The sequence below is a fragment of the Hemiscyllium ocellatum genome, chromosome 21 (assembly GCF_020745735.1).
Source record: "Hemiscyllium ocellatum isolate sHemOce1 chromosome 21, sHemOce1.pat.X.cur, whole genome shotgun sequence".
NCBI lineage: Eukaryota > Metazoa > Chordata > Chondrichthyes > Orectolobiformes > Hemiscylliidae > Hemiscyllium > Hemiscyllium ocellatum.
The window spans coordinates 53,439,924-53,462,203 of NC_083421.1; the positions used below are offsets into that span (position 1 = coordinate 53,439,924).

The window sequence follows — 22,280 nt, forward strand, 5'->3', positions numbered from 1 at the left end:
ATCAGCAAGGTGGCCTATGTGTGGAGCCACAGAAAATGGGGGAGATACTAAATGAATATTTTGCATCAGTATTTACTGTGGAAAAGGATATGGAAGATATAGACTGTAGGGAAATAGATTGAGACATCTTGAAAAATGTCCAGATTACAGAGGAGGAAGTGCTGGATGTCTTGAAATGGTTAAAAGTGGATAAATCTCCAGGACCTGATCAGGTGTACCTGAGAACTCTGTGGGAAGCTAGAGAAGTGATTGCTGGACCTCTTGCTGAGATATTTGTATCATCGATAGTCACAGGTGAGGTGCCAGAAGATTGGAAGTTGGCAAACATGGTGTCACTGTTTAAGAAGGGCGGTAAAGACAAGCCAGGGAACTATAGACCGGTGAGCCTGACCTCAGTAGTAGGCAAGTTAAACATAGAACATAGGACAATACAGCACAGAACAGGCCCTTCGGCCCACAATGTTGTGCCGAACATTTGTCCTAGCTTAAGCACCTATCCATGTACCTATCCAATTGCCGCTTAAAGGTCACCAATGATTCTGACTCTGCCACTCCCATAGGCAGCGCATTCCACGCCCCACCACTCTCTGGGTAAAGAAACTACCCCTGACATCACCCCATACCTTCCACCCTTCACCTTAAATTTATGTCTCCTTGTAGCGCTCTGTACCCGGGGAAAAAGTCTCTGACTGTCTACTCTATCTGTTTTCCTGATCATCTTATAAACCTTTATCAAGTCACCCCTCATCCTTCACCGTTCCAATGAGAAAAGGCGTAGCACCCTCAACCTATCCTCGTACGACCTATTCTCCATTCCAGGCAACATCCTGGTAAATCTCCTCTGCACCCTCTCCAAATCTTTCCTAAAGTGTGGCGACCAGAACTGCACACAGTACTCCAAATGTGGCCTTACCAAGGTCCTGTACAGCTGCAACATCACCTCACGACTCTTGAATTCAATACCTTTGCTAATGAACACTAATACACCATAGGCCGCCTTACAAGCTCTATCCACCTGGGTGGCAGCTTTGAACATAGACCCCAAGATCCCTCTGCTCCTCCACCTTACTGAGAACCCTACCATTAACCCTGTATTCCACATTCTTATTTGTCCTTCCAAAATGGACGACCTCACACTTGACAGGGTTGAACTCCATCTGCCACTCGTCAGCCCAGTTCTGTATCATATCTAAGTCCCTTTGCAGCTGACTACAGCCCTCCTCACTATCCAAAACTCCTCCAATCTTCGTATTGTCTGCAAATTTACTGACCCACCCTTCGACTCCCTCTTCCATGTCATTAATAAAAATTACAAACAGCAGAGGACCCAGAACTGATCCCTGCAGAACTCCACTTGTAACTGGGCTCCAGGCTGAGTATTTACCATCTACCTCCACTCTGACTTCAACCAGTTAGCCAGTTCTCTATCCAACTGGCCAAATTTCCCACTATCCGATGCCTCCTGACTTTCCGCATAAGCCTACCATGGGGAACCTTATCAAGTGCCTTACTAAAATCCATGTACACTACATCCACTGCTCTACCCTCATCCACATGCTTGGTCACCTCATCAAAGAATTCAGTAAGACTTGTAAGGCAAGACCTACCACGCTCCAATCCGTGCTGGTTGTCCCTAATCAAGCAGTGTCTTTCCAGATCCTCATAAATCCTATCCCTCAGTACCTTTCCATTACTTTGCCTACCACCAAAGTAAGACTAACTGGCCTATAATTCCCGGGGTTATCCCTATTCCCTTTTTTGAACAGGGGCACAACATTCGCCACTCTCCAGTCCCCTGGTATCACCCTCGTTGACAGTGAAGACGAAAAGATCATTGCCAACAGCACTACAATTTCCTCTCTTGCTTCCCACATAATCCTAGGATATATCCCGTCAGGCCCAGGGGACTTGTCTATCCTCAAGTTTTTCCAAATGCCCAACACATCTTTCTTCCTAACAAGTATCTCCTCCAGCTTAACAATCCGTTTCATACTCTCCTCTTCAACAATATGGTCCCTCTCATTTGTAAATACTGAAGAAAAGTACTCATTCAAGACCTCTCCTATCTCTTCTGACTCAATACACAGCCTCCCAATACTGTCCTTGATCGGACCTACCCTCGTTCTCGTCATTCTCATGTTTCTCACATACGCATAAAAGGCCTTGGGGTTATCCTTGATCCTACCCGCCAAAGATTTTTCATGCCCTCTCTTAGCTCTCCTAATCCCTTTGTTCCGCTCCCTCCTGGCTATCCTGTATCCCTCCAACGCTCTGTCTGAGCCTTGTTTCCTCAACCTTATGTAAGCCGTCTCCTTCCTCTTTACTAGACATTCAACCTCACTCGTTTACCAAGATTTCCTCTCACGACCATCTCTTTCCTGCCTGACAGGTACGTACATATCAAGGACACATCGTATCTGTTCCTTGAAAAAGTTCCACATTTCAACAACATCCTTCCCTGACAGCTTATGCTGCTCGGATCCTGTCTTGCAGCATCGTATTTACCCTTCCCCCAATTGTAAAACCTACCCTGTTGCACGCACCTATCTCTCTCCGTAACCAAGGTGAAAGTCACAGAATTGTGGTCACCATCACCAAAATGCCCACCCACTAACAAGCCCATCACTTGTCCCGGTTCGTTACCAAGTACCAAATCCAGTATGGCCTCCCCTCTGGTCGGATGATCTACATACTAAGTTAGAAAAGCTTCCTGGACACAATGCACAAACACCGCCCCGTCCAATCTACTTGATCTAAAGAGCTTTCGATCAATATTTGGGAAGTTGAAATCGCCCATGACTACTACCCTGTGGCTTCTGCACCTTTCCAAAATCTGTTTCCCGAACTGTTTCTCCACATCTCTGCTGCTATTGGGAGGCCTATAGTAAACACCCAACAAGGTGACTGCTCCTTTCCTATTTCTGACTTCAGCCTATACTACCTCCAAAGGCAGATCCCCCTCGAACAGCCTTTCTGCAGCCATTATACCGTTTCTAATTAGCAACGCCACACCCCCTCCTTTTTTACCACCCTCCCTAATCTTACTGAAACATCTGTAGCCAGGAACCTCCAACAGCCATTCCTGTCCCTCTTCTATCCACGTTTCCGTGATGGCCACAACATCGTAGTCCCAAGTACCGATCCACGCTTTAAGTTCACCCACCTTATTTCTGATAGTCCTTGTGTTGAAGTATACGCACTTGAACCCATCTTTGTGTCCGCAAGTATTCCCTCTCAGTGCTACCTTCTTCACAGCCTCCCTACATTCTTGGACATCCTGAAAAACAGCTAAACTACTTGCTGGATTACAAGTCCGGATCCCATCCTCTTGCCAAATTAGTTTAAACACCACCCCCCCCCCTTCTGGTTCAGGTGCAACCCGTCCTGCTTGTACAGGTCCCACCTTCCCCAGTATGCAGTCCAATTGTCCAAATACCTGAAGCCCTTCCTCCTACACCATCCTTGCAGCCACATGTTCAACTGCACTCTCTCCCTATTCTTTGCCTCACTGTCACGTGGCACTGGCAACAACCCAGAGATGACGACTCTGTCCGTCCTAGCTTTTAGCTTCCAGCCTAACTCCCTGAGTTCCTGAATGATCTCCCCACCCCTCTTCCTACCTATGTCATTGTTGCCAATGTGCACCACGACTTCTGGCTGCACATCCTCCCCCTTAAGGATTCTGAAGATGTGGTCCGAGACGTCTCAGACCCTGGCACCCGGGAGGCAACAAACCAACCGAGAGTATCGCCCATGTCCACAGAACTGGCTGTCTGTCTAACTATAGAGTCTCATATATCCAGTGCTCTCCTCCTCTCCCCCTTTCCCTTCTGAGCCTCAGAGCCGGACCTCTTGCCAGAGACCTGGTCACTGCAGCTTACCCCTGCTCGGCCGTTCTTCCTCCTCCTCCTCCCCTCCCCGCCCCAAACAGTATCCAAAGCAGTATACTTATTGTTGAGGGGATCGACCACAGGGGATCCCTGCACTGCCTGCTTCCTCCCTTTCCTACCTATAACTGTTACCCAGCTACCTCTGTTCTGTGGCATAACTATGTCCCTGTAGCTTCTATCTATTGCCCTCTCAGCCTCTCGAATAATTTTCAGTTCATCCAACTCCAGCTCCAGTTCCCTAATGTGGTCTGTGAGGAGCTGGAGCTGGCTGCACTTTCTGCAGATGAAGTCGGCAGGAGCACCGGTGGTCACCCCTACCTCAAACATCCTGCAGGAGGAACATTCCACTGCCTGCGCTGCCATAACTCTACACTTAGTCTCCAAAACAAGAACACTTAGTAGCTTACCTGTTCAGCCGACTGAGTCATCTTTTATAGGTTAGAGGGGGAGGTAGGGTGGGAGACGCTACACGTGTAGTGTCTCGGGTTCCTTCTCCATTCGAATAACAATCACTTACCTTCCCGACCAGCTCTGCACTCTGACTTCACTTCCGCCCAGCTCCCGCTGCTCTCTGCTGCAAAAGGTTGTTGGAGGGAATCCTGAGGGACAGGATGTACATGTATTTGGAAAGGCAAGGACTGATTCGGGATAGTCAACATGGCTTTAGGCGTGGGAGATCATGTCTCTCAAACTTGATTGAGTTCTTTGAAGAAGTAACAAAGAAGATTGATGAGGGCAGAGCAGTAGATGTGATCTATATGGACTTCAGTAAGGCGTTTGACAAGGTTCCCCATGGGAGACTGATTAGCAAGGTTAGATCTCACGGAATACAGGGAGAACTCGCCATTTGGATACAGAACTGTCCCAAAGGTAGAAGACAGAGGATGGTGGTGGAGTGTGGTTTTTCAGACTGGAGGCCTGTGACCAGTGGAGTGCCACAAGGATCGGTGCTGGGTCCTCTACTTTTTGTCATTTACATAAATGATTTGGATGCGAACATAAGAGTTACAGTTAGTAAGTTTGCAGATGACACCAAAATTGGAGGTGTAGTGGACAGCGAAGAGGGTTACCTCAGATTACAATAGGATCATGACCAGATGGGCCAATGGGCTGAGAAATGGCAGATGGAGTTTAATTCAGATAAATGCGAGGTGCTGCATTTTGGGAAAGCAAATCTTAGCAGGACTTATACATTTAATGGTAAGGTCCTAGGGAGTATTGCTGAACAAAGAGACCTTGGAGTGCAGGTTCTTAGCTCCTTGAAAGTGAAGTCGCAGGTAGATAGGATAGTGTAGAAGGCGTTTTGTAAGCTTTCCTTCATTGGTCAGAGTATTGAGTACAGGAGTTGGGAGGTCATGTTGTGGCTGTACAGGGCTTTAGTTAGGCCACTGTTGGAATATTGCGTGCAATTCTGGTCTCCTTCCTATTGGACAGATGATGTGAAACTTGAAAGGGTTCAGAAAAGATTTACAAGGATGTTGCCAGAGTTGGAGGATCTGAGCTACAGGGAGAGGCTGAACAGGCTGGGGTTGTTTTCCCTGGAGCGTCTGAGGGGTGACCTTATCGAGGTTTGCAAAATTATGAGGGGCATCGATAGGAAAATAGACAAAGTCTTTTCCCTGGGGTCAGGGAGTACAGAACTAGAGGGCATAGGTTTAGGGTGAGAGGGGAAAGATATAAAAGAGACCTAAGGGGCAATGTTTTCAGGCAGAGGGTGGTAAGTGTATGGAATGAGCTGCCAGAGGAAGTGGTGGAGGCTGGTACAATTGCAACATTTAAGAGGCATTTGGATGGGTATATGAATAGGAGAAAGTGAGGACTGCAGATGTTGGAGATCAGAGCTGAAAATGTGTAGCTGGAAAAGCACAGCAGGTCAGGCAGCATCCTTGGATGCTGCCTGACCTGCTGCGCTTTTCCAGCAACACATTTTCAGGTCTGGGTATATGAATAGGAAGGGTTTGGAGGGATATGGGCCGGGTGCTGGCAGGTGGGACTAGACTGGGTTGGGATATCTGGTTGGCATGGACGGGTTGGACCGAAGGGTCTGTTTCCATGCTCTGTACATCTGACTATATGACTTGAAGTGTCTTCAATACCTTTTCCCAGTAGTAGAGTTTGACTGATCCTGGTATCTCTTAATTAAGTCAGAATTGCTTGCCATCCTTCCTTTGTATACAAAATCCCAGTTACGCTCAGGGATTTGTTCAACCCCATCCACACACTTGTGTGAACCTCTGTAAAGACACGAAAGGAGTCAAACCCCTCACTAGGTCTGCTAGGTTCTAACTGTCATTCTCTTCTTGGAGTGTATGTACCATGATAAATCCACTGGCTATTGTGCAATTCAAAAAACAGGCATCTTGGCCTCACCTCATCTCAGCACCACCCTTTCCCTACTGAGGAGAGCTTCCAGAATTTCTGTCTCTCCCATAGGTCTCTGGTTCCTATTACTACTCCTACCTCTATTCTTTCTAGTTGGTTAGAGTGATGAGACAAAGATTTCTTAAGAAACAGGGGTTTGTGGATCAAACCAGTGATCAGCCAGTTCTGGCTTCAGCCCAGACCCAGTCAGTGTCAAGACTAGTGGTGCTGGAAAAGCACAGCAGGTCACGCAACATCCGAGGAGCAGGAAAATTGATGTTTTGGGCGAAAGCCCTTCATCAGTCAGTCTCTGTTCCTTATTGAGATGCATTCTTATTAGGAAAGAATTTGAGTTTTAAACTCTTCAACAATAATTGTTTCATGCAGGTTTTTGTAAATGTTTTTTGTTTTGATTGCCTGTATCCTACTGGTCAAAAGCAGGCTGCTTAAAGCCTTTCAAATTCCAGGCATGTTTGGTTAGGCCATTTCCGGAGGTTATGATTTTTCTTTGGCATTATACTTCTGGAACTATTTTGTCTGGACATAATGTAGATCCCTTTTGCTGCTCAGTTGCATTTTCCTCCGGCAAGAGTGTGTAATAAGTTTTTTTCCTAAAAAGCTTAGTCTTCAGTAATAATGACTAATGTTGAGCTGACCACTTGAATTGCTGTGCTATCTGTAGGAAAGAGACAAGGCAGGCTTCCACCTCTGCCTCATAGAACCTAGAAAATAACAGCAAAGCAAGTTGCCTCTATCCTCCAGTCTGAACCAGTGGTCTCTTCATGGGACTCAGTTTTCCTGCCTCTCAGCTCAAGCACATCCTTTGATTTCACAATTACCTTATTCTGTTAAACTGCATGTGATATCCCATTGTGGAGGAACTAGGATTTGCTCCAAATGAACATTTGACGGGCTTGGAGCCATGGTACATATCTCTCACCAAAACTTACCATTGATCCTGTTTCTTTTGATTGTTGTTGAATTTGTGCACCATAGGAGTCTGCAGCTTAAAATCTTCAGATTTTTAAAATTGAGGCTAAGCGTGTTCTTTAAACATTATCATTGTAATTCTTAAAATCCAAGTCTAAGTTTTGCTCCCCACATTTCTAACTCCTGTCACTACTCCCTTAACGGTTTGTTCTTTCTGAAATCAGATTTTGTTGGTCATTGCTTCCGATCATTGCAGAAAAAGACAAGTGTTCAAGTTTAATCTTTTAGCTCTTGTAAAAAGATGATTCCAGCAGTTGACTGCTTCATCCTGTTTTTTGCAGTAATGGGCAGATTTCTGAGGAGATGCAATACTTTCCTGCCTAGCAAATCATCCACATATGAACTAGTTGCACTGCATCCAATGTAACGATGTCCTTTTTTAAAAATAAGATTGAAACTTCATACAGCACTCCAGATGAGATCTCGTTAACACCCAGTAGTAACAAAACCTCCCTACTTTCATACCTTAATCCACACCCCTTACAGTAAACAGCCTTTCTTAAACACATGCTGTATTGGCACACTAAATTACAAAATTAATAGCATCTGCAAGATTAAATATGTTTTCTTTCATTTTGATTTTTCATTGTTTATGATGGCCTTGTGCAACATTTGATATCCTAGAGTGTATTTTGTTTCTCTGGCTTCCGTCAGAACTACTGATTATTTAGTGAGTTGAACCAAAGCTTGCTTGAATACAGCATGGTGACTTGCAAAGTACAGCCTCTACTGCAAGATGTTTTTGAGCAAATGTTTAAAGCAAGAATGGTGAACTTGTGCTTGAATACTTTCAGCTCTATGAGTAGGATTCATATCCAGTAAATTGTTTGAATTAAAGTCTCCTAAAACACTCAGTAATCATCCTGAATGTAGCACATTTACAATCTTTGAGATTGTCAACCATGACACTAGCATCAATACATTAAAGTCATAAAATTCCTGTGGTGTGATTTTAATCAAAGTGTTGAACTGTTTTGCACTGAAATGGTATAATGTGTTGGTTACAGAAATCTAGTGTCTTTTTAGACTAAAATCTTTGAAATCACCTCTCCAATTCCTACTGGATATGAGTAGATGTACCTGTGTAAATGGGCATATGAGTATAATTTTTTGACTTGTTGCAGCAACATAGGGAATTGGTCTTTCCAACTGGACAGCAGGTTATGTTCTTTGATTTGAATGGTGTTTCGTTGCTCTGAGTTAGAAAACAGTACCACGTCCATGATGTATGTAATCGAAGAGTCTTCAGTGCTGATACTTAGTTCAAAATATTTTGTTCCTGACACAACTAGCTCATGATGTTAACAAATGTTCAAGAACTAAATTTCACTGTCTAATCTGAGCAATTTTAGGTTGAAATATGAACTTCAGTTTTCTACCTCTTGATTCAATGATATGAAGTTGTAAATGCTTTTGCTCGTTTGCTGAAATTTCTTTTGTATTTGACCAATGCAATTTTTTGCACTGACACTTTCCTTGATCAATGCATTAATTTTCCCTATCTAATATGCTGAATAAATGTAAGACTAGGTTCTGCCCTCAGTTACTGCTCTGCTATTGGTCTATGTGAACCTGGTGTTGTGGCATTTGCTATTTTTTATGTTTGGCTAGAAGAACATATTCAGTAAGCTTTAAGTTGAGGCAATGAATACGATGACTTGTCCAATTTTTTTGGAAATTTTATGACAACTGGTGCCATCTGAGTCACTGTTCAATTTTCAGGTCTGCATTTGGTTTGCGATCAGGTGAGGGCACATTTTGGTCTTAGCTTGATGCTCTTGTGTTGAAATTGTCTTTAATCTTATTTGCTCTCTTCCTAAATAATGGAGGACAGTGACATTTGTGTCAATATAAAATGGCCAGAAGCCAGCAGCTTCATGAGAGGAGTGGGAAATTGATCAGATGAGATAAAGAGTTCCGATTCATGATGCTTTGTGGAATCAGTTCTGGAGAAGTTAGGACTGATACAAACAAGACATGTTGCATCTGGGTGGAAATGGCACCGGTATCTTTGTTTTTGGATTGGTGGTGCTGGAAAAGCACAGCAGTTCAGGCAGCATCCGAGGAGCAGCAAAATCGACGTTTTGGGCAAAAGCCCTTCATCAAGAATAAAGGCAGAGAGCCTGAAGCGTGGAGAGATAAGCCAGGGAAGGGTGGGGGTGGGGAGAAAGTAGCATGGAGTACAGTAGGTGAATGGGGGAGGTGATGAAGGTGATAGGTCAGGGAGGAGGGTGGAGTGGATAGGTGGAAAAGAAGATAGACAGGTAAGCCAAGTCATGGGGACAGTGCTGAGCTGGAAGTTTGGAACGAGGATGAGGTGGGGGAAGGGGAAATGAGGAAACTGTTGAAGTCCACATTGATACCCTGGGGTTGAAGTGTTCCGAGGCGGAAGATGAGGCGTTCTTCCTCCAGGTGTCTGGTGGTGAGGGAGCGGCGGTGAAGGAAGCCCAGGAGCTCCATGTCCTCGGCAGAGTGGGAGGGGGAGTTGAAATGTTGGGCCACAGGGTGGTGCGGTTGATTGGTGTGGGTGTCCCGGAGATGTTCCCTAAAGCGCTCTGCTAGGAGGCATCCAGTCTCCCCAATGTAGAGGAGACTGCGTCGGGAGCAACGGATGCAATAAATGATATTAATGGATGTGCAGGTAAAACTTTGATGGATGTGGAAGGCTCCTTTAGGGCCTTGGATGGAGGTGAGGGAGGAGGTGTGGGCGCAGGTTTTGCAGTTCCTGCGGTGGCAGGGGAAGGTGCCAGGATGGGAGGGTGGGTTGTAGGGGGGCGTGAACCTGACCAGGTAGTCACTGAGGGAACGGTCTTTGCGGAAGGCGGAAAGGGGTGGGGAGGGAAATATATCCCTGGTGGTGGGGTCTTTTGGAGGTAGCGGAAATGTCAGTGGATGATTTGGTTTATGCGAAGGTTAGTAGGGTGGAAGGTGAGCACCAGGGGTGTTCTGTCCTTGTTACGGTTGGAGTGGTGGGGCCTGAGGGCGGAGGTGTGGGATGTGGATGAGATGCGTTGGAGGGCATCTTTAACCATGTGGGAAGGGAAATTGTGGTCTCTAAAGAAGGAGGCCATCTGGTGTGTTCTTTGGTGGAACTGGTTCTCCTGAGAGCAGATAAGGCGGAGGCAGAGGAATTGCGAATACAGGATGGCATTTTTTTCAAGAGGTAGGGTGGGAAGAGGTGTAATCCAGTAGCTGTGGGAGTCGGTGGGTTTGTAAAAAATGTCAGTGTCAAGTCGGTCGTCATTAATGGAGATGGAGAGGTCCAGGAAGGGGGGGGAGGTGTCAGAGATGGTCCAGGTAAATTTTAAGGTCAGGGGGAATGTGTTGGTGAAGTTGATGAATTGCTCAACCTCCTCGCGGGAGCATGAGGTGGTGCCAATGCAGTCATCAATGTAGCGGAGGAAGAGGTGGGGAGTGGTGCTGGTGCAATTATGGATGATCGACTGTTCTGCGTAGCCAACAAAGAGACAGGCATAGCTGGGGCCCATACGTGTGGCCATGGCTCCCCCTTTGGTCTGGAGGAAGTGGGAGGATTAGAAGGAGAAATTAAGGGTGAGGACCAGGTCGGCCAAACGAATGAGTGTCGGTAGAAGGTACTGTTGGGGATGTCGGGAGAGGAAAAACCATTCCCTCCGTGACTACTTGGTCAGGTCCACGCTCCCCTACAACCCACCCTCCCATCCTGGCACCTTCCCCTGCCACCGCGGGAACTGCAAAACCTGCACCCACATCTCCTCCCTCACCTCTATCCAAGGCCCTAAAGGAGCCTTCCACATCCATCAAAGTTTTACCTGCACATCCACTAATATCATTTATTGCATCTCTTGCTCCCGATCATCTCCTCTACATTGGGGAGACTGGACGCCACCTAGCAGAGTGCTTTAGGGAACATCTCCGGGACACCCGCACCAATCAACCACACTGCCCTGTGGCCCAACATTTCAACTCCCTCTCCTACTCTGCCGCGGACATGGAGCTCCTGGGCCTCCTTCACCGCTGCTCCCTCACCACCAGACACCTGGAGGAAGAACGCCTCATCTTCCGCCTCGGAAGACTTCAACCCCAGGGTATCAATGTGGACTTCAACAGTTTCCTCATTTCCCCTTCCCCCACCTCACCCTAGTTCCAAACTTCCAGCTCAGCACTGTCCCCATGGCTTGTCCTACCTGCCTATCTTCTTTTCCACCTAATCACTCCACCCTCTCCTCACTGACCTATCATCTTCATCGCCTCCCCCACTCACTTATTGTACTCCATGCTACTTTCTCCCCACCCCCACCCTCCTCTAGCTTATCTCTCCGCGCTTCAGGCTCTCCCCCTTTATCCCTGATGAAGGGCTTTTGCTCCTCGGATGCTGCCTGAACTGCTGTGCTCTTCCAGCACCACCAATCCAAAATCTGGTTTCCAGCATCTGCAGTCATGTTTTAACCAGTGTCTTTGTGATTGGGTGGGGGAGAAATAAAAGATAAAGGTAAGAAGCAAAAGTGGAAGGGAGAAAAAAGAACGAGAGCAGTAAGCAGGGCCTTGGTCAAAAACAAAGCCAAGATGATTAACTAAAAGACAAAACCCAAGGCTTTGCGGCATAATGTGCAGAGCATTCACATTAAATAGATGAATTAGTAGACGAATAGAGATGAGCACTTTGATGTAATTGTGATTACAAAGACATGACTACAGTGTAATCAGGGTGGGGAATTGAAAGGAGAAAAATCAAATTATGGTGAGGAAGAATTGGCTCCGAATCACAATGTGAAGTCTGTTTGGATGAAGAAAAGAAACACCCAGGGGCATAGAACATTGTTGAGGTTGTTTATAGGCTCCCAAACCGTACAAACAAATAGTACATATTCAAAAACACCAGCAACGGTTCTCCTTCAAGATTCTCCGCTCCACGCTTGCAGCAATGCGCTGGCACCTAACATATCTACAGTCAGCCGTGCCTCAGCCGAGAGCCACACTCTCTCAGAATTGCAAAGGACCCATTCTGTACTACATCCTCAGGAGAATTCATACTCTCAACAAACAGTATTTCAACTCCATCTCAAACATCAAAAACTGTAAGTACAACAAACTTTTATCTACCCACCTCCGTAACCAGTGCTCCTCAAACATTCCAGAAGATTCCCCTGGCCTCTGGAACTGCTCGGACGCCATTAGCCATGCAGCTGGTGCAGCTGCCACCCCCACGCTGATTGATGTCACTTCCGCCCCCATCATGGCCATTTCCACAGCCACTTCCGCCCCTCACAAATCCTCTTACATCTCACGTGACATCACTTCCGCCCCTCACATCATCGCTGATGTCACATGCTCATTGACTTCTGCCACCTCTACTGCCCTGTCTGCCACCACTTCCATCCCCACCACCACTCACCTGCATTCTGCTGACACGCCCCCCACAGATCCTACTATCTCCATCCCCGCCCCCTAGAACTCTAAGGGGAACACCACCCCTGCTCATGACTCCACCCCCATTCCCCCCACTATCACACCCACTCCAATTACCGACTCTGCCCCCAGTCCCAGCTCCACGCCCACACCAGGTCCCAGCTCCCAGCCCTGCCGAGTTTTCACCATCACTCCAGACCTTCCCCTCACTGAGGACGAATGATCAGTCCTCGGCAAAGGACTCACCTTCATCCCCTTCCGTTCACACATCAATGAATTTAATACACGCTATGACGTCGAATACTATTTCCACCGCCTCCGAGCTTACTTTCACAATCAGACTCGCGCCCGCCTTCCGAGGACCCCTTCGCCCACCTCCAACACACTGCATCCACCTGGACACCCCGCGCTGGCCTATTACCTGCCCTCGACCTCTTCATTTCCAACTGCCGCCGGGACATTAACCGCCTCTACCTGTCTACCCCACTCCAACCCCTCACCCTCACAACGCACAGCCCTCCAATCCCTCTGCTCCAATACCGATCTCACCATCAAGCCAGCAGATAAAGGGGGTGCAGTGGTAGTCTGGCGCACTGACCTCTACACCGCTGAAGCCAAACGCCAACTCGAGGACACCTCTTCCTACCGCCCGCTCGACCATGGCCCTACCCCCATCACCAAACCATCATCTCCCAGACCATACAGAACCTTATCACCTCAGGAGATTTCCCACCCACAGCTTCCAACCTCATAGTCAGGGAATCCCGCACTGCCCGGTTTTACCTCCTTCCCAAGATCCACAAGCCTGACCACCCTGGCCGACACATTATCTCAGCATGCTCATGCCCCACTGAACTCATTTCTACCTACCTCGACACTGTCCTATCCCCCCTAGTCCAGGAACTTCCTACATACGTTCGAGACACCACCCACGCCCTCCAAGACTTCTGATTCCCCGGCCCCCAACTCCTCATCTTCACCATGATATCCAGTCCCTCTACATCTCCATCCGCCATGACCAGGGCCTCCAATCCCTCCGTTTTTTTTCTCTCCCGACCTCCCCTTCTACTGACACTCTTGTTCGTTTGGCCGACCTGGTCCTCGTCCTTAACAAATTTCTCCTTCGAATCCTCCCACTTCCTCCAGACCAAAGGAGTAGCCATGGGCACACGTAAGAGCCCCAGCTATGCCTGTCTCTTTGTTGGCTACGTAGAACAGTCGATCTTCCGTAATTGCACTGGCACCACTCCCCACCTCTTCCTCCGCTACATTGATGACTGCATTGGCACCATATCGTGCTCCCGTGAGGAGGTTGAACAATTCATCAACTTCACCAACACATTCCACCCTGACCGTACATTTACCTGGACCATCTCTGACACCTCCCTCCCCTTCCTGGACCTCTCCATCTCCATTAATGACGACCGACTTGACACTGACATTTTTTACAAACCCACCAACTCCCACAGCTACCTGGATTACATCTCTTCCCACCCTACCTCTTGCAAAAATGCCATCCTGTATTCCCAATTCCTCTGCCTCCGTCGTATCTGCTCCCAGGAGGACCAGTTCCACCAAAGAACACACCAGATGGCCTCCTTTAGAGACCGCAATTTCCCTTCCCACATGGTTAAAGATGCCCTCCGAAGCATCTTGTCCACATCCCGCACCTCTCACCTCAGACCCCACCACTCCAACCGTAACAAGGACAGAACGCCCCTGGTGCTCACCTTCCACCTTACCAACTTTCTCATAAACCAAATCATCCGCTGACATTTCCACCACCTCCAAAAAGACCCACCACCAGGGATATATTTCCCTCCCTACCCCTTTCCTCCTTCCGCAAAGACCGTTCCCTCCGTGACTACCTGGTCAGGTTCATGCCCCCCTATGACCCACCCTCCCATCCTGGTACCTTCCCCTGCCACTGCAGGAATTGTAAAACCTGTGCCCACACCTCCTCCCTCACCTCCATCCAAGGCCCACATCCATCAAGGTTTTACCTGCACATCTACCAATAGCATTGCTCCCAATGCTTGTGAAAATCACAAACTCGTCCTAGGTGCCTCTGTTATAATCAGAGGACATAATTAGTGATCTTGATTTTTAAGCTATTCTGTGGTGATGTTGCACAGATTTAAAGAGGTGTTAGATTTTTTATGTTATAAATTGTGTCATAATCTTTAGACATATTGTTCTTTCTGACTATAACTTTATACAGAAAGGTTTTAGCTGTGAAATGGGATATTAAATATTCCAATCTAATAATTGTAAGTTAAGCTGTTTTTGATGTACACAGTAACTTTCTCCTTGCCAGTGTTATGAACCGCATCAGACCCCCTCAAAATATTTGAAGACAGCCTAGACCCTAACTTTTTTCTTTAAAGGCAAATATAAAGTGTTGTGTTCCAGATGCCGTTTGACTTGTCATACTACTTGATGTTAAGCAAAACACAATTTATTCAAACACTATAGTTAAAATACAATAAAAGAAAGAATAACTTTGTAAGTTAACTCTTTTGGAAAACTTAACAGAATAATAGATGCAATAACTATTGCTAATGAACTGTTCCAATATAGTAACATACTATAAACATACCCTTGGCAAAACTCAGAAAATAGATTTGTCTCATGGGCAACCCAGCAGCAGAGAGAAATCCTAGCTTCGAGCTGTAATAGAGAGGGGCAAAAAAAAGCTGCAACCTCTTCAAAGCTTCAGAAGCTTCTGCTATGTCTCCCCCTAAACCACAACAGAATACACCTCTTAAAGCCCATAGCATCATTCCTTTCGTTTTCTTGCATGTAATATGCCTGTGATCGTCAGCACAGGTTGCACTTGGCCTCCCCTTTAAGACTACGTTGAAACCCTCCAAGTTGTGTCTTAGAAATGGTGTCAGTTTTTGTCCCTTTGAAGCATCTGGGGACTTTGCACATCACTGTAGTTACTGTAGAAAGGCAGGTTTGTGGCAGTATTCATGTCTCTAACGTGTCTTGAAAAGCTATTCCACTTATATATTAGTTCAGTGGCTACCTCTACCTTTTTCCATTCTTCTGGATTTTGTTGGATAATGTTTGTACATACAATAATAATTTTGAAGTGGATGCTTTTAAATAAAGTATGTGTTGATATTAACTTATGTATAAAATCACAAGCATAGACAGCTAAGTATCAACGATAAAACAGTGCTGCTATTCAGGCATTGGTTATTCAATTTTGGTGTAATGAAAAGGTGATTTTGTAAATGTTTTTCGAAGTCAGTCTTTTGGAGAACTTGTCTTTCATTTTTGTAATAGATGAGTGAAATTGCAAAGGAAATGATAATGCTGACCTGTAATGTAACTCTTTAATTCTTAAAATGCCTAAAGAAATGTAATTCACTTGCAACTGTTTATTTAAAAGCAAGTGCATTTCTGTTAGGAGCTGTGAACTCCCATTTGAAAGGTCTGAGGTTTGCTTGTGGTGTAATTGCATTTAAAGTATGCAAAGGGGAAGGATTGTGGAAGCTTGGGAACTGTCCTTTCACAACTAGAAATAGTATTTCAGTGCAATCCTGGCGAGTGTTTTCCTTTGTAATCTTAATGTTCCTCAAATGTCTTTGAATTGAGCACTTCAATGTGTCAAAGGGACTATTGGTGTGGGAATGAAAATGTACAACATTGGATTTTAAACCGCTGGACGAAGATGATATTCGGCTCATGTAGAGTGTTTATTTGTCATATAATCCTGTACATGATTGCACTTTTATCACTCACTTCACTGTATACCATTCTCTAACACCATCAATGCTAATTTAGGTAAACCAAATAATAATTAATAAATGCTCTGTTGTGCTAATTACAGGACACTTACCAGCGGAAACCAAGTGATGTACTTGTGGTAGGCTCACACATTTGAATTTTTTTGGAAAACTATCCAATTCATGAGGTTCTGTTTTACACTGGTTCTTGCAACACTGAACATGTTTAAAGTGGTTACTTTATATGAATAGGTCATTTTTAAACTATATTTGAGGCGTGAAAGTTTATCTGTGCTTGGCTAATGATCAACAACTATATGGGCAATGTCTTTGCATTATTGATGCATCCAGATGCTTTTAGTTTATTTTTGCTAAATTAACTAACAGCATCAATAAAGGTTCTTGAGTGCTGGCAATTCCTTGGCTGAAGGATTTAGCACAAGGGATTATAGGCTCAGGATAAGAGATCTATTTCATACTGAGATGAGAAATGTCTTCACTTAGAATTCTGAATCTGAAACTTAGTCCTCCAAAAGATTTGAATGTTTAGTCATTCAGAGTATTCAAGACTGATTATTGAACAGATATGGAATCAAGTGTTTCAGGATAGGGTAAGAAAGTGGAGGCGAAGTAGACTATAATCTGCGACCTTATTCAACAATGAGGTGACTTGAAGGGCTGTGAACCTTTAATTCCTGCTCAAAGTTATTGTGCTCGTAACTAGATTCCTTCCCTTTCTTTGTTATAAGTGGGGATGTTTACCATTCATCATTCTCCAGACACTGAAGCAGTCAGTGTTCAAGTAGAAGAAGACTGGAAAAATTTCCAGGCTTTGACTGACAAGTATCCAGCAACATTTGTGCCATATTGATGATGTCAGACAATGGCCATCTCCAATAACAGACGATCTAACTAACTCATTATCACCAGTGTATTCCCCACTATCAATACCCTGGTTCTTACCATTGATCAGAAACTAAACTGGTTGCTATATAAATACAGTGGATCCAAGAGCAGGTCAGAGGCTAGGAATCCTGCAGCAATAACTCACTTTCTGTAGGATTTAAGGAGACGACTAGGGACCCGCAGTAAATATTGGCCAGCCATGGTACCCATGTCTTGTGGGAGAATAAACGATAAAAACCAAGAGCTGTGACATTTCAGTAGATGTGATTTCCAAAAGATAGTGAAAGAGAGGATAGAAATTGTAAAACAACACAATCTGGACAGCAATTAGATGGGGCTGGGACAGGATGGAGTTGAGGTTTTGTGTAGCAAAGGACATGGGCTGCACTGTCAGCTAAATATTTGTGGAAGAATTAATCAACTAAGTTAGTGAATGTGGAGAAATAATACAGAACGTGCATTGTGTAGCTGCTTATGCTGCACTTTCTTAGGATAACTTAAATGTAGGTCTGCTGCTTCATTCTTTTTGTATAAAAAATTGAAAAACTACTTTCCTGTGCGGGTGTTTGGTTTAAATTTCTCAACAGATGGCTGTTGGTGAAGGGCTCAGATTGGTGACCTAGTTGGAAATGGCACATCAGGCCAGTCAAAACCTGTGGAGAGCTCATATTTCTGGTATACAATCTTCCATGTAAACTGTTCCTCTTAAATGACTGTATAGCTGTTGATGGTTTATTTTTCTTTTCTCTCCATAAATACTGACTGGCCCAATGTGCATATCCTGGTTTTATTTTGAATTTGAGCTCTTGCAGTTTTTCTCTGCTTTCTAATCTGCCAGCTGGCTCTTTTGAATCACTTAGGATTGGAGCTTCAGTATACAGTAGACATAAAATTACTAGTTTTCTCTCTCTTTTTCAGCTCAGCCATTACATCCTGTTTAAACCAGGTATACCAGAGCCTGGCCAATCTAATTCGCTGGTCTGATCAAGTGATCTTAAAAGGTGTGAATTTAGAGGACAAGGAAAGGGTCATGGCGATGATTAAAGCAGTCCTTGATGGAATAAAGGTATTTTTTTTTCCTTAAGAGCATGTAAAGCTGTTCTGTATTTTTCAACATCCTCTTTCGTTTGAACTGTGGGAATGGGATGTCTGGTGGAAGAAAGAGTAATTGTTTTTTTCAGTCCTCGACGGTTTGCAGCTGCATGTCACTAAAGTACTTGGCCAGAATATTCCCAAACTTCCTGATCTACACAAGGTCATGTTCATTCTCAACTCTCCATATTTCCTAATGGAGAAGCACATAAGTGTCCAGATTGGTAGTATCCACAATAGCAAGATTGAAAGCCATTGAATAAATTCAGCACAGAAGGCTTCTCAGTTCCTTTTCTTCCATAGACAAGTTTGATGTGACTTGAAATAAAAATTCTCTTCTAAAAATGTAAGGTTTCTTATTTAATCAGATTTTGCAGTATTATACACTTGGTTTACATTTTTTTTCCCTTGCTGACTTTGCGGTATAAGCTGAATTGGAAAATGGTACAAGAGAATTATTTTGTTTCCTTTCAACATGTTAGATGTGCTCTCTTTATGAAAATATAATAGGCTGTAATCAACAAAGTGAACTGACTAAATCTTCACGGCAACAATCGAAAATGAGCGTCAGCATGAATTTTGACCAATTGAAGACCATTTTAATAGGAGTCAATGCTGTTGTTCCGCAAATGCGTTAATTAGAATTCTAGTTTAGCTTCCTACTAATTTGAGTTCTAATGGCAAGTTTTGAGAAGATTTGTAGCTCAAGTTGAAGTTTTGGATGTAATTTGATCGCTGAGCTGGAAGGTTTATTTTCAGACGTTTTGTCACCATACTCGGTGAAGCACTGGTGGTATGGCCTGCTTTTTGTGTGTGTGTGTGTGTTTAGGTTTCCTTGGGTTGGTGATGTCATTTCCTGTTCTTTTCGGGGTGGTAAATCGGATCGAAGTCAATGTGTTTGTTGACAGACTTCTGGTTGGAGTGCCATGCTTCTAGGAATTCTTGCGTGTCTATCAGATGAGGAAGGACACCACTTCAACTGAAGCAACACATCCATCCTATGTCAAACTAAACAGAGACACTCGTGAGAATCCCTAGAAGCATAGCCCTTCAACCAGAAGTCTGTCAACAAACACAGACTTAAATCTGATTTACCACCCCCTGAGAACAAGAACATGAAATTACATCGAGTAAAAAATGAGGTCTGCAGATGCTGGAGATCACAGCTGCAAATGTGTTGCTGGTCAAAGCACAGCAGGTTAGGCAGCATCTCAGGAATAGAGAATTCGACATTTCGAGCATAAGCCCTTCATCAGGAATAAGGAAACCTAAATGTGCACACAAAATGTAGGCAATACCACCAGTGCTTCACTGAAGACTCACCGATGATGTTACCTCGTATGATGACAAAATGTCTGAAAAACGAACCTTCCAGCTCAGCGAGCAAACTTACATCCTGAGTTCTAATGCTTTAATAAATTACTAACAAGCAACTAATTTTGCAGATGGTTTGCTGCTACAGACCAAAACTTGTTGCTTCTGCTAACTTTTTTTAAATGGGGAAATTCCATATCCTGGTCGCCACCAAAATGAACATGCTTTTATAATCAAATGTGACAACATTGTAGTTCATCTGGACAGTTGGAACTTCAGAATAATTATTTTTAAAACTTTAGGAATGGATATTGTGCATTTTTAGGAATTGGCTTTATTTTAAATTTCACCTTTCAAATTGCAGCAAGATTGAATTCAACTCAAACAATTGATATCCCAGTTATGGCAAGTCTGATATTATAAAATGAAAAATAACTAGTGCAGTAACCTTTAATAAACAAGACCACACAAAACATACAAATACTTCAGTTTTGATAAAATCCCTTAATTTAAGTTTTCTCTTCTGAATTGATAGCTATGGTTGAAAATGGCCTGGTGTTCATGCCATTAAATTGTAGGCTAAATCTCGGTATCCCACTCAACTTGCATATTTCAGCCAATTTTCAGAGTCATTGTTCTCTGTTACTTGCTGTAGTTTTGTTTTGGACTTGTGCCATCAACAATTATACAGTATCTGGTCTGTTAAATTTTATTTGAAATGTTTATTCTATCATTAATTAATTGTTCTGATTTTCAAGTTAAATTTGGTAAAATCGTATTTGCTTAGTGCAGTGAAAATTTGAAAACTGCACATACGTGATTAATACCTGAAAATAATATTATACAAACAGAAGTTCCAGTGTGATGTACTCTGATTTCCTATTTGGAGTAGGAAGTCTTGTCAATTGCCTAGGCTTTGAGAAATGAGATTCTAAAAATGCAGCAAACAATACATGCTAGTTTTATAGAACAGGCCAGACCCTTCAAAACATTTCAAGAGGGTAGCGAAGACCCTAACATTTCTAATTGTTTTGAGCAGGTGTGAGGTGGATATTCCAGAAGTGATGCAGCTGGCCCAACCACTCTGTTTCAAACAAAACAGAATTTATTTTACACAAGCAAAAGAGAACAGAATCTAGAATAACACATCTGAAAAACCAGTCAACTCTATTGCAACTTAATAAAGGAGCAGCATCGTCACATTAATTCCCTTTAATATTCTCCTTTGTGAAGGCAATTGTAAATGTTCATGATCAAGTCTTGCATAAATATTTGCTGGAAAATCTATTTGATCAAAATATTATAGAATATACTTTGGACTTATGAGAAACAAAGTCGCCAGTCATGATTGTGGTTGACGTCCTTGATGACCCCCTTTCTTCCAGTGTTGGGATTTTGGCCTTGCATCTTTAAAATTGTATTGAGTACTGACTGCAGCATATTGTGTTCCTTTTACTTTTCCAATCCACATGTACATTTGTACTGAGTGTAACAGCCAAATGATCCTGAGTTTAGCATTTTAGCCAAGTGTCGACTGATTCATGCTGAATATCTTTTTTAATGTATCTTCAAGGTACATAAGTTTCCAATTGTTGCTAGATCAAATAATCAGTTCTACTATCCTCTGTTGCTTTTGTTTAGGAGCTTGTGAAACTGACAATAGAGAAGCAAGAACAGCCATCCCCTACCTCGCCTGTGAAACCCAGCCCACCAACATCTAAAACTGACAGGTAAGAATTACTTCCCTGTATGAACGTGACTAATGAACCGAATATTCGCTTGATTGGCATTGAAACCAGAAAGTTCATTTCAGTGGAATGAAGTATATGAAGCTGGAATTAAATACGTTTTTGTTTACCACCCATGCACTTCAGTGAAGTGTTTTCATTTCAATTAAGAATGTAATATAAATGCAAGTTCTTATTGCAATAAAATGCTTTCAAAAAAGCTGCACTTGAGAACTATCTTGGAGATAATGGAAAATGCCAAGAATGCTGGTCAATGTCACAAGTAATATCCAAAGTAGTTTTGATTTTGGGTGTGTATTTTTCCTTAAATTCTGCAATTGTATTTTGTGGGTTTTTAAATTTTAATACTTCCTTCTAGCCAGGAATGAGAATCCAGTTTGTATAAGAACTAGGAGCAGAAGTAGACCATCTGGCCCTTCAAGCCTGTTCTGCCATTCAGTAAGACCATGGCTAATCTTTTCATTTCCTCAGCTCCACTTACACACCCTCTCACTATAACCCTTAATTCCTTTACTGTTCAAAAAATTATCTATTTTGAGCTTTGAAAGCACTTACTGAGCAAACCTCAACTACTTCATTGGGCAGGGAATTTCACCGATTTACAACCCTCTGGGTGAAGAAGTTCCTTCTCAATTCAGTCCTAAACCTGCTTCCGCTAATTTTGAGGCTGTGTCCTCTTGTCCTAGTTTCACCCGCCAATGGAAACATCCTCTCTACTTCTATCTTTTCCATTCCCTTCGTAATTTTACGTTTCTATACGATCCTCCATATTCTAAATTCCAATGAATAAAATCCCAATCTTCTCAGTCTCTCCTCATAAGCTAACCCCCTCAACTTTGGAATCAACTTAGTGA

General features: G+C 43.8%; 1 protein-coding gene across 1 annotated transcript in view; it reads left to right on the forward strand.

Moving 5' to 3' along the window:
* Nucleotides 1-22,280, forward strand: part of rapgef1a (Rap guanine nucleotide exchange factor (GEF) 1a) — a 230,935-nt gene that overhangs the window by 103,232 nt on the left and 105,423 nt on the right. The window contains exons 4-5 of the mRNA XM_060841479.1: nt 18,191-18,338; nt 21,320-21,408. Of these exons, the coding sequence (XP_060697462.1) occupies nt 18,191-18,338; nt 21,320-21,408 (237 nt within the window). The remainder of the gene's footprint in view (nt 1-18,190; nt 18,339-21,319; nt 21,409-22,280) is intronic.